The sequence below is a fragment of the Odontesthes bonariensis genome, chromosome 2, assembly GCF_027942865.1.
Source record: "Odontesthes bonariensis isolate fOdoBon6 chromosome 2, fOdoBon6.hap1, whole genome shotgun sequence".
In the NCBI taxonomy this organism is placed as follows: Eukaryota; Metazoa; Chordata; class Actinopteri; order Atheriniformes; family Atherinopsidae; genus Odontesthes; species Odontesthes bonariensis.
In genome coordinates, this window is record NC_134507.1 from 7,461,178 (window position 1) to 7,474,580 (window position 13,403).

At 42.9% G+C, this 13,403-nt stretch overlaps 1 protein-coding gene across 2 annotated transcripts; it reads right to left on the minus strand.

The window, feature by feature from the left end:
- cyp1b1 (cytochrome P450, family 1, subfamily B, polypeptide 1) lies at positions 1-5,572 on the minus strand. 2 transcript variants are annotated; one of them, XM_075474982.1, is made up of 3 exons: positions 5,558-5,572; positions 2,189-3,193; positions 1-1,792 (listed from the first exon to the last, which is right to left on the minus strand). In XM_075474982.1, the coding sequence occupies exons 2-3, from the start codon at positions 3,181-3,183 to the stop codon at positions 1,225-1,227; spliced, it is 1,563 nt and encodes a 520-aa protein (XP_075331097.1). In that variant the 5' UTR covers positions 3,184-3,193; positions 5,558-5,572; the 3' UTR covers positions 1-1,224. The 2 variants fall into 2 exon arrangements, with proteins under 2 accessions (XP_075331097.1, XP_075331087.1); XM_075474972.1 differs by lacking the exon at positions 5,558-5,572 and adding an exon at positions 3,302-3,692.
- Positions 5,573-13,403: the final 7,831 nt, after the last annotated feature.

Sequence of the window (13,403 nt, forward strand, 5' to 3'; positions counted from 1 at the left end):
GAATATTATCAGTTTATTATGTATCTGTACAGCATGAGCCAAGACAACGCTCAGGCAGGCAAAGTGAGGAAATACAACATGACAAGTGCAGTTACATGGAATGCCGTTACACCAACGTTTGGTGCTGGTAAACCACACAAAGCTAATGGTACAAATGGCAGCATATAAACTGAAATGAATTATAAGCACTGACTTCCTGTTTTGAGCAGCTTTTCTGAATTTGTCATTTCGTTTGGAGTGCTTTGACGATGGAACCCTTCAATAAACATTTGTATCCCATGCTGAGAACAATCAGATGACTCTACAATTAGAATCAAATTGACGACCCCCCCCCCCCCAATATGGAGCAGATATGATTTGGCTTTGGGTACATCTTGAGGCCGAAGAGTTGGCGCAGCGCAAAAGGGTTTTCATTCTAAATGTATAGCAAATAAACAGCTAAATAACGCTGATCTAACATCTATTCACATGTACAGCTGGCAGACAGTATCACAGGCAGCAGATCTGTTTGGGGTACCCGTTCTAATCCTACACCTAGTCCTTTAAAACAGCATCTAAGGTTTCAGAATATATTAGAAAACTTTCAAAAGCTGTCTAGTGAGAATAGTATTTGGATTTTTTTTTTAATCCTTTTTTTCCTGAGTAATACACCTGTATACTTGCACATTACTATAGTTAAAATGTCATGTTATCATTTAACATTTTATGTTAAAAGAGATGAAGCTTAAGAGCTGATGCACTACAAGAGCTTATTCCCCTGTTCATCGGTCAGGATTCTGACCATGGCACATTACCTTTAGTCACTTAAAAACCTAGTAACCCCATCTTGTTGTGTCACATTCTGTAAAAAAATAAAAATTAATGCTTTTAATAAATTTGATGTTGTATGACAAAGAGTTTTGATATACTTATTATAAAAAGGAAAAAAACTGAATTAAATTAATTTAAAAAGCAGTGAATTTTAAGAGATTCATGAAAAGCAGATGTTTTCTAGAGGAAGTATTGTGTCTCTTAAATCTGACCGCAACAATAAGACAACGACTTTGTCCTTGAGTTTCTTTTTTTGCAGTCGACATTTTGAATATTGCATACAGAGTTCAGCCTCAAAGTTTAGGTTATAAATACGCACATATGTTCAAACACAAACACGAGCTAAAGTCCCTCAGTTGTGTTTCAGCCTTCATTTAATGTGTGTTCTCATGTTTTTTTTTTCAAAAAGAAAATTTACGGGTCTGATGAAGGCTCGGAGAATGCCTGAGTGTCATCACGCAGAGACACTGCTATGGAGAAGGCGTGAGGCTTCAGAGTCAGGCCGTAGTGATAGTCCAGCGTGGGCGTCTTCTCCGGGTCTGCTGTGAGGTCGCATTGGTGAGCGATCAGAGCTGTGAAGAGGAACAGCTTCAGCTTGGACAGCTCCTCGCCGATGCACCGCCGCTTGCCCAGGGAGAAGATGAGCACGCTGCTGGTCAGGTCCTTGTTCAGCGCACCCTGTGGGTCCAGGAAACGCTCGGGGTCAAAGGTCTCTGGCTGGGACCACATCGCCGGGTCGTGGTTTATGGACCACTGGTTGATGAAGACCACTGTGTTCTTTGGCACGGTGTAGCCCATGATGGAGGTGTCCGTGATGGTGGAGTGGGGGATGGTGAGGGGGACGAAGCTCGTGAAGCGCATCACCTCATAGATGAAGGCCATGACGTAGGGCAGCTGCGGCTGGTCCTCAGTGGAGGGGAGACGGCTGCGCTCCACAACACCATCCACCTCGTGCTGGAGACGCGCCTGCATCTCAGGGTACCTAAGTTCCCGGGCGAGACCAGATTTTAGGCCACTACCTCAAAGACATCTTTAAGTTTAACTCACTGAGAAATACACACTCAGGCAGTCGGGTGTATGGGAAACTTTTTCAGAGCCAAATATGCTGCAACTACCCAAACATTAAATGAAGAGAAAGGAAACTTTAGAAAATAACTGAAAATATGCCAAAAATCTTCAAGTAAACTGCTGACTTGGCATTTCGTTCCCTTCCATCAGTATATGCCTGTGCCTCAGCTATACTGTTACACAAATGCCAAAGAACTTCTCATAAATGTGCAGCACTGGCAGAAGGTTGGACTTAGTTCTGATTAATAGTTTAGTATCAGTAGAATTGTCTGTTTCTCTCTTCTTCATGAAACGATCTAATATTACTTACTTGACAAGGATGAGGATGATCCATTGCAGGGCAGTTGACAGGGTGTCTTGACTTGCTCCAAATATATCCCCCATGGTGGGGCCCACGTAGTCTTTCCCAGATGAATCCCCTGTTTTCTTTCGGATTTGCTCCAGCGCCACTATGAAAGCATCCGTCATGTCTCTGACGGTGCTGGATTGGATAGTTTTTCTGTGTTCACTGACTTTATCCAGGACGAATTCACTGAACTCCCTGTTGAGACTCTTGAAGTTTTCAAAGATGGTTTTGATGGGGTTGGGGAAGTACTGGAGCCAGGGCATCACGTCCACGATGCTCCCTGCTCCCACGGTTTGGGTGAACTGGTCGTTCCTGCCCACCACCTGCTGAAACTCCGCGTCCTTGTACGAGTACCTCTTCCCAAAGCACACGGCGCTCATGACGTTGGCCGTGGACACCACAAGATAAGTCATGGGCTGGAAATATTGCTGCTCCCGGGTTTTGGTCACGAATATCTGCAGCAGCTCTTTGAACTCGCACAGGACGTGTTGCTCAAAAGTCTTTTTGGTTTCTGGGTTCCCGGTGGAAAACATCCGCACTGTGGAGTGGGCCACTTTGCGGTGCGTCTTCCACCAGTCCGTGACGGTGCCAAACGCAAGGCTGTCCCCGTTAGAAATATACCGGAAAGACGTGAAGTCCGGTCTGCCGGCAAATTCGAGCCCCTGCTTGACCAGCGCCTGTTTGATGGAGTCCCCGTTCAGCACCACCACGGTCCGAGAGCCCAGCTGGATCTGGAAGACGTTGCCGTATTTTTTCACCAGGCGCGTAAAGTATAAGTGCGGCGCGTTGCCGAGCTGCGCAGCGTTCCCGATGACCGGCCAGGCTAACGGACCGGGCAGGCGGGGGTTCGGCCGCTGCCGGAGCCACAGCCACAGGTGGAGGAGACACAGCAGAGTCACACATACCGCCAACAGAGCTCTCGGAGTTGCTGCGTTTATCTTCTCCGGTGTCACATCCATGCTAGAGATCCTGCAGAGGCAACATGATCAAATCATTACTGAACGCACATATTTAAGGTTTGACTCGGCCTGAATGTGACTAAAAAAAAGTTGTTGGCTCAAGGGGGTGATAAAATACCTGATTGTGCCCTTTCTTCATCAAAAAGACAAGCCTTTCTGATTAATCCTCAAAAATAGCAAAACTGTTTATGTTGTTTTTTTAAAAATAAAAGTCAAATCGCACCTGATAAATGTCACATAGTCTACATCTCTCCAAAGAGTTTGATATAAAAATGATTCAGCAGCCCGTTGAGCATCCAAAGACGGCAGTGAAAGCAGTGTGTGTGTGTGTGTTTGTGTGTGTGTGAAACAGAGAGAGCTCCCTGCTGCCTGTCCGCCTGCGCGTGCTTTGAAGTCCCGCAGCGCAGAGTGAAGTCATTTATCCCCAAACAGCTCAGCATCACGGCCCGTCAGCGTCTGCTTTGCAACAGTGGGCAGGTTTGTTGCAGAGGGTGTCAGCCTCCCCCTTCCCACCATCACCTCTCTCACACTCTTTCTCTCTCTCTCTCCCTCTCTCTGGTGCACGCGCCCTCTCCATTCCCCTCCCATGGTACTAACTCTTGCGGCAGCGCAGTTGTCCGACTTGGAAACGGGAGCCTCTGAACTCTGCCTCAGTTGTGCAAATGTATGTCAACTTAACGAAGTGGGACACTGGATGTCCTTTGTTAATGCTGTGAAATATCGCAGCCATAAATTATTTCAAATTGAACGTGTATGATCTATGATCTATGATGTATCACTATTGTTGTTATTGTCCTAATAATTGTCGCTGTTTTGATTGGTAGCCGTGTTACCATCCATGCTGTCACTTTGTTGTAAATAAATATTTCCCATGATCATTTGAATAATAATAGGCCTAATAATACTAATAATATTACTAATAATAATAATAGAGAAATCACACTTCGTTAACAACACAGACACGGTGTAAATAGAGGATTTAAGCAATGCTTGGATCAAAGTTTTATGATGTTTTATAGTTAATTGAATGTTTTATTAATGGAGTTTTATTTTCTTAAAAAATAAATAAATGAAAGCGGCTGTTTTAAACGTGCATGTAGTTTAAGGGCATCTGATCGCCACCGGATACAAAATCAGACCAACAAACGGGTCATTTGTGATTTTAAAAAAACACAAAAAAGAAAGAAAGAAAAGAGAAAAATAATGCTTCTCTGAGGCGGTTTTGGTCGATCGACAGTTTGCAGTAAATCGAATCTTAAGGATTTAACGTCTCCCCCACAGTTCACGGGCTTGTAAATTGCGCGCGACGCCGCGGTCGCTCGGCTTTCTGTTGGATTTTTTATTTTTTTAATGTTTTTATTAAACAAAATCCCAGCTGAGGTTGCGTTTTCCCGTCAAGCCACCAGCAGGAGGCGAACCCCGCGCTGTGACTCATTAATTCCCCCCTAATTAACAACCACTCTGAACATCCAGCAGGATGAGCTCTCACACCGACTGATTCTCCTATAAAGGCTCGTGTCGGAAGGGAAACGCAGCCCAGCTGAAGTCGGTGTGGAAATGACGTGTACACATATGAGAGAAGCCACTGGTCCACTCCTCTCCTGCTGCGTTGAGACCCTGAACAGCAAAAACCAGCGGATCCGAGTTTTTTGAGAAAGATGATGATTTATAACGATCTGATTGAGTATTCTCCTCTTGATATCAATATGGATACATATTTGTTCATTGGTCTTCAGGTGATAGTGGGCTGTAAGACCTTTGCTCGGGCCCTCGCGCTCAGGCCTGATGGGTTTCGGGAGACCCGCTTCAGCACCGCGGACAGCGGCTCAGACGGACGCTCTCCGTTCTGACCCGGAACTTTGTATCAGAAAACACAGACGCGTTTTATTCCACTGACTTTATGTCTATTAAACTAAATTCAGTTAAAAAGAAAAAAATCAAATGGATTTGATTCCAATTAAAAATGCGAATAAAAAAACGTCCGTCCAGTGGTTGGGGCCTGTGAAGACCTGCAGGTCATCAGAATATTAAAGGACTTCTGATCCAACTTGACCTGGAACATTCTGTAATAATCTGCTTTTAAACAAAAACTGTGTCCCTTGAAGGCCAGTGATTTACAAGGCCTGTTCTTCGTTGAATTAACCCGCGAGAGGCCCAAAAGGCAGCAGTGGGTGTGGTGTTGTTGGAGCAGATTGAACACATTTGAACTAAACACATTTGAAGTCAAACACGTCTGATCCCGAATGGCAAATTACAATAGAATTGATATTTTCTCGGTTTTAAATTATGAAACAAATTGCAACAAAGAAATTCAGGTGAGGTGAACAAAATAAAATGAATTAATCAATTAATTTAATTAAAAGGTGAAACTTACCGAATCCAGGCCCTTCTGCTGTATTCCTGCAAGATGAAAACCTACAATGAAGCGGAAATGTGGGATCTTGTACTTTGTTTCAGTTGTTGACCCACGAGGGTGGAGACAAGCCGGCCTCCTTTATTGGTCCAGATATGAGACCAAACCCGAGCTTTCGCCATTTAGCATTTTGGTAAAAGCACAAGAATCCCCCCATGTGACCTTATGATTAAGCATTAGGAATTGGATATATGATATGTAATTGGAACATTTTTGTAAACTCATCTAGCAGCCACATATATTTTTATCTGCACTCGTGATTTTATCTGACACAGACACACACGCTGACACACACATACTTTGTCTCTGTTTTTTAGTGGTCACAGTGGAGATAATAATTATAATGATAATAATTGTCATAACAATGACCCCCCCCCCCCCTTTCTGTTGGTCTTTGCTTTGATTTTATTTCATTATACTGCTAAACTCATTCTTGAGTGGCCATACAAGCAAAGAATGGATGTATTTGTTATTCATGTTTCTCCTTCAGATTTCTTATCGTTTTAAAATGTTAAATGTTAGATGGTGCTTTTGCTAATAAAAGATGCAGACCTTCTTTCTTCCATTAGATATTAAAAAAAAATTATTTTAGCGAGATATGTCTAAAATATTTAATTTGAAACAAAATTGCTGCATTTTTCCATGAAACAATTTTTTTCTTCTCTTCTTTTTTTTTAGTCTCGACCACATTCATACGTATGTGCACATCTGCCAAATCATTTGCAGTTTATCTTCTTTTGTTAGAACATATTAACATTTATAGTTGTCACTGCTGTTTCCTGCATGGCACCAGTCCCTCTTGTAAACTTTGCATGACTCTTAAACATTACCCCAAATCCCCCTCAGAGGTGCAGTGAGCTGACCTTCAGCTAGCAGAGCAAAAGTATCTGGAGCTCGGGGGGCCCTCATGGCGGCCTCTGCCCTGCAGACCTCCTGAGGCTCCTTGCAGTTTCACCGCTGGTTTCCTCTCCCGCTTGACTGACAGCTCAATTGCTCATCGCGTGTGAGTGAGCATGGAGGTCAGGGAGGAGCTCAGGAGGGTGTGTGCAGGTGATGATTTGCTCTCACACTAAAGGCACACGGTTGCATTGTGAAGTTCCAACATTTCTCACATTCAGGGCATAGTTTCGTGCAGGGAAAATCAAAGTATATCAGGAAGTTGCATCATCTGCAAACAGGAGTGCTAAATGAAACAGACCATTATGCTGATTTATGCCTGTTAGTAGTGGAGGCATGCCCAAGACCTCGGAAGAGAAGCACGCCTTTTACAGCACTTGCGTGGCTTATCTCGTTCTCCAAATCAGTGCTGTGAACTTCAGGGGAAACCAGAGGAACAGAGGGGGACTGCCCAGGGCTATTCTGAAGGTGCCGAGCAGTCACGCACATGTGCTTCATCACGGTGGGGACAAGTGAAGGGAAACCAGCTGACAGCTTCACTAAACACTGGTCTCCCCCATGTGCCTGTCAGAGTTTGGTACAGAAAACTGCTGCTTACCCACGAGGGTTCTGCAGAGATTGTTTCTTTCCAACCATGCTTGCATTGAAATAGCAACATGGTCATGTTTATAAGCAGAAATACTGCAAGAGAATATAATTATGAAAAGTTTTAAACTGTCATGACAGACTATTCATTAAAATGCATGAAATTAGCATGTTTTCACTTTCGTTTGTTTGTCTTTTGTCCGTTTGGCAGAGAAACTATGCAAAGACCGGCCTGGCCAAATTTCACGAAACTATAGGTGGAGAGGTGGAGCAGGGGGGGAAACAGAAGCTTTTGTTATTGTGTTTGTTAAAACTGTGAAACAGGGCCTCAGTGCCCCTCTTAGCTCATGTTGCATTCCCTCAGAAGAGACGAACAAAGGCAATGTGAAGAGCTGCACCAAATTATCTCCAAATATCTGACCATCCAAACATTCAATCTTTCAGAGTCAAAGCAGTTTCTCAAAATCATGTGCAAAATTATTCCAAAGTAGCACAAGTCAAGGATTTTAGAACAACGCTGCATCTGCTATCGCTTAAAGCTTTGGATCACAACAATAACAGCAGCGTGTGGTGTGTGCCATTGATCTGTCCAAAGGATTTGAAATTGTAGATCACTTCCTGCTCTAGCGAAGAATAAAAGAAAACCAGAATTAACACGAATGGATACATATGGTTTAGGAGCTGCACCTTCCAGTCAGACATTCTTTTAAACTCGGAAAGCAGAAGGTGTTCCACAGAGTTTGAGTATAGATCCGACACTGTTCACTGTTTATATTGGAAAAAGAGCCGAATTCTCAAGTCGGTCTCGAGACCATCACTGCACCCTCTGGTTTGTTAGAGGTGATGCTCACCCTGCGCATCACTGCATCTTATACAGTAAGATCAGGTGGCCCTCTCTCCAAAAGAGACTTCATACTAACAGGGAACCTTTTTTTATTATTATTTAGAGAAAAAAACTTCCTGGAAAAACTAAAAGACTGCCTAAAAGATTCTTGTGCACCTGGCTCCTGGAAAAAACAACATCAGTTCCTTAAAGTATTCCCAGATCTTTCTTTTATCTATTGGATGTCTATCTTTTTTGTAAGTTTTAATGCTTCTCATATTGAATCATTTTACAAATTCAGTTTAAAGTGAAGTGTTGATTATCTTTATTTAACCAACAGCAGTGACATCTTTTCACTAGTAAAACATTATAGTAAACTGTTTTTCTTTTTTCTCTCTCTCTCTTTGCTTCCATAGTTCCATAATTGACACAAAGTCATTGATAAAGATGGTGTTCCCTCAATTATCTCTTCATGATTCATAGTAAAGGTTGAACACAATGTGAAGGCATTCCACACTGTGTCGCTTAAGCTTAAGGTCTTCTTTAAGGTTGAGATCAGATTTATTGTCATGTAGATACAAGGAAATACACAAGATTACTCCTCCGCATCTGTCGAACACACACATGCACAGGGTCACACACTCATGGAGACAGATGCCATACACTGGAGCGGTGGGCAGCCATTCACAGCACCCAGGGAGCATGGGGGTACGGTGCCTTGCTCAAGGACACCTCTGTCACCTCGGCAAGGAGGTGGACTGCGGCCCCTTCGGCTGTCAGTTCACCAATCTTTGAGTGGCAAGAGTGTCCGACCCACTCTAACCACTGAGCCACGGCAGCATTTTGGTTTTACAGCACGCTACTTTACAGTTTTGGTTCACTCAGATAAAGATTATCTTAGCATGGTTGCATGTTCTCCACATGCCTGCGTGTGTTCTATACAGAGACTCTGGATTCCACCCACAGCCCAAAAATACGATGCTAGGTTAACTGGCGTTGCTAAATTGATAGTAGGATTGAGTGTAAGTGAGCTGCAAGCTTACTTGCAACCTCAAGCAAGGTCGGACTTAAAAAGGTACCAGGTATTGTCTACAGTGTAAAGAAAAGTCGGTAAAGTGGGGGTGAATTAAGCCATACCGTGCAGTGCAGAACAGCAGATAATAGAACATTATGCTGCAACAGAGTTAAAAATTTCCCCTGAAGAGAAAAGAGACAGGCTTCATGGTGGTATAGCTTTTAGCTATCTCCTCACAGTAAGAAGGTTTTGATGGACCTTTCATCTAATAGTGCATGGGCTTACTTCCAAGCCCAGCTTAATAGAGCAAAGCAGGTTTGAGTACAAATTTTTACCTGGAATTAGTTGTAATGGTGAACAATGGTGCAATGGGTAGTGCTGTCACCTCATAGCAAGAAGACTCCCAATCTGAATCTCATCTGGGGCCTTTCTCTGTGGTGTGTTGTCACTGTGCATGTGTAGGTTCTCTTCATCTTCCTCCCACAGTCCAAAAGCATGCATGTTAGGTTAAATGATGATTCTATATTGACCGTTGGAATGGTTGTTTGCCTTTGTGTTGGCCCTGTGTTGGACTGATGACCTGTCCAGAGTGAACCCTGTGATAGATAGGCGCTTTCACCAGATAGATAGGAACTGAATATGTAAGATAGGTGGACTTACTTATAATGCTATAAATGTCAATAAAAATAATTGTTCTTCTGTTCCTCATAAATGCCTGAATTATATGAGTAAGAGTCACCCAGATAGCATCATACTAAAGTATCATACAACAGTAGAATAGAATAATACCAGCAGTGACGCACACAACTCTTAGAAGTCACCTTTAAACTACAAATCGGTCAAGTTTAGCGACTATATCTTGCACAGCTAAGATGCTATCATATCAGAATTTGATAACAAAATTGAAAAGGCAATTAGTTCCAGAGCAGTAACTACTAGCAATTTGGAAAAGAAAGCATTTGGTTCTCATGATTTATTTTACGTTGTTCCCACCACTATGTCTTCAATATCAAATTTCGGTATGACTCACAAGGTCAAAATAACACCAGCTATGCTTCTTTTAGAAAAGTGCTAAACCGATCCTTGGAGAGTTAGCGTACCTTGCTACCTTTAGCATCTCTAGCAGCTAATGACAGAAGAATATTGATTTGCATAAAATCAAAAAAATGCCACTTTATCATGCAAAACTTTGTTAATCTTAACAAAATAGACATATTTAAGTTAAAATGATAAAAAGTATATGTAAGGTTTTATACCTCCAACAAACACAATTTTTCATGAGGACCTTTACGTTATTCAATCCTTTACGTCTCTGCTAACTCAGCTTAACCATCTCTAACGCTTAACAAAGACAGGAAAAAATACAGGATGGACAAGGAGTACACACACACACACACACACACACACACACACCGATTCACAAAGAGACACCCAGAAACACACACATCAGGATTGTCTGTGCAGCCCTGTCTTGTTAATTACTTTCCATTGGAGATGAATCAACCTGCCGCCACCAAACCAAACTGCTTGGCGACCAGTCAAGAAGAGTTGAGCGCTGGGGCAAAACCTTTTTCTTTGGTCCAACCGCGAGCGCCTCATTACGACTGAATGACTCCGGTGACTTCGAATGTCAAACTGTCCCTCCGCCTCCCCGACCCCCAACCCAGCATTTCCCAGAAATCCACAAATCCTGTGTTTCTCTTTTTTAGACCGACGCTAGAAAAAGAAAAGCAGCTTTCCATCTAAGTTCACGAGAATGATGCTAATGAGCGATTCAAGAATCCTAATGACTTTGCAGATTAACCGAGAGCTCGTTGACGTACCTCTATCTGTAGGGTCTTTTTTTTCATGTTTTTTTTTTTGTCTGGCCAAGTGCTACGGAGGCCCTTGCCAAAGCGTAGTCAGCAGCCCGTGAAGGCGTCTCCCCTCCATTCTCACACTAAAAGGGCATTTTCCCCTTGAATCCTGAATCGGCGAGCTTGTCTGAAATTTTTTTGTCTTACAGGAGAAAAACGGTCTCAGGGTCTGTCGAGTCCAGCTGAACTGCTGGCACTTCTTTGGAAAGAATGGGAGGCTTATTACGCGTTTAGCCGCATGACTGCGCTTTTAAAATCCACGCCAACTAAAAACAGCCTTGCCCGCCTCTATCCTTGCCACTGTTGTTGTCAGTCATTGTTTTTATTGGCCTAATTGAGGAGAATGACAAGAAGCCCATGGAAAATAACCAGTGAATAGAATGTGAACATTTTTTAATGAAAGCGGAGGCGTTTTGTTTTTACAGATTACTGTGTGAAGGGAATGAAATGAGGATTATGTAACAAAGAATGTTTATGACAAGTTTGATCAGGACTTCAGATGCAAAAGTTGTTGAAGACAAATTTTAGCACTTGGTGAGGTTTTGTGACAGATTGCATTTGGCATAGCTACCCCAGGCAGTGGTGCCTTTGTAAATTGTTGCTTCCTAAGGGAAATGGAGAACTGAATGGCTGGTGATCGGGAACAATTCACAGCTGATCTGGATAGTGTTCACATGTAAATATGAACTGCACCGCTCACACAAAATACACATCTGTGCTAAACACATAGAGATTAAAACAGAACACCAGAGGCTGCCACTTCGCCTGCCTCTTGTCTGATGAGGCCTAATCTCATCTAGTCTCTACATGAAATTAGTGTTGCTATTCTAACCCAAACCAGGTCTGCCATTAAAACTCACTGAAGCTTAGTTGTTTCCCCCCATGTGTTTATCTCTTCCCCTCTGTGAGAGGTCAAAGGTGAGGTAGAACTAACAGGGAGGATAAGCCTCTCCTTAGGAACCCCCTCCGCAGGTCCCGTCTTTGGTATTTTTACAAGAAAGTAATGATGACGGACAGTCGGGCACGATAGGCTGCGGGCTGCAGAGGTGGAAGTCACGCAAAGTGTTGCTTCTATCCACCAAGTGAACTCAAGTAGCAAAGTCTTTAAAAAGTGAAAGTAGGCAGCAGTATGGCATCTGTCACTATTTAATCATTTAACCTGCCTGTCTTTCAACATGCACATTAACCGGAGCTAAATTCTGTCTGTCTGTAATTAACAACAATTATTAACAATTTCTCACAGGAGTCTTGTTGCATTGATAATGGATAAAGTTGTGGGGTAAAAATCCTTCTAGTCCCCATGAAATACAATTTGGTGCTTAAGTGTTTTCAAGGTTCATTGCAAATTAAACGCAAATGTGTTCAATTTATAGTTTGTTCATTTTACCCAACTCAAAGAATTTTAAATGGAAGTATGGGGCATACAAATCTATGAGGACCAACCAAGGTCTGTCGTTCGCAGAGGTTCAGCAATGTGCAAAAAAAATTAAATGAACAAAATAAACTGTGCCAACAAATTATGGAGCAATTACAGAATAATGTTCCTCGATGTAAAATCACGAAGATGTCGGATATTCCATCATGCACAACGGACAAAGCGGAAGATCACTGCTGGAAGCCTACGACCTTCAGGGATGCAGGCAGTACTGCTTTAAGAAAGGCAGGATTCCATCATGGAAATCACTGCATGGACACTGGAACACTTCCACAATCATTGTGTGTTGACACAATTCTGTTCCATCCACAAATGCATGCAGGTTAAAGCTCTATCATGCAAACAAGAAGTCATATGTGAACATGATCCAGAAATGCCACGCCTATTTTTAAGGCGTTAGCCTATTTAAAATGGACTAAGGCAAGATGGAAAACTCTCCCATTGGCTGATAAATCAAAATTTAAAAATCATTTGGGAATCATTGACGCTGTGTCAATGACAACGACTTGTTATGTGAGCTCAGTTCAAAAGCCTGCATCTCTGATGGTATGGGGGTGCATTAGAGCCCATGGAACTGGCAACTTGCACATCTCGAAAGAGGACCATTAATGTTGCCATCCAGCCCACATCTTTTTCAGGGAAGGCCTTGCATATTTCAGCAAGACAATGCTAAACCACATACTGTATGTCTTACAACAGTATGGCTTTGTCGTAGAAGAGGCCAGGTGCTAGACTGGCCTGACTGCAGTCAAAACCTTTCACCAATTAAAAACATTAAGTGCATCTGGTCTTCTCAGTTCCCAGGGCCCTCATTCATCATTAGTGCGTAGAATCCCTTCTAAATCCTGTCGTATGAGTGAAATTTAGAATGTGCCCAAGTACAAAAAAATCGGCATTCATCAAACGTTCTTAGACAGGTCGTACGCACACGGGTAGGTAATCTGCAATGATAAATACCACACCTGCCAGTTCACCTTGCGCGGGCACGAGCAGACTAATTTGCATCATGGAACGCCCCCAAGTAACCATATATGGCACCAACATTCCCTTTAAAACCCACCGGAACTTGCTTGCTTGCTTGCTGGCGCTTGACTCAGAGCGCGGATCTCGAAAACACATGAGAAGCAATACAGAATCATACGCGGCGGACAGCACAGCTTTATGCCAATTACGCACACAGGCTCCACACCTCCACA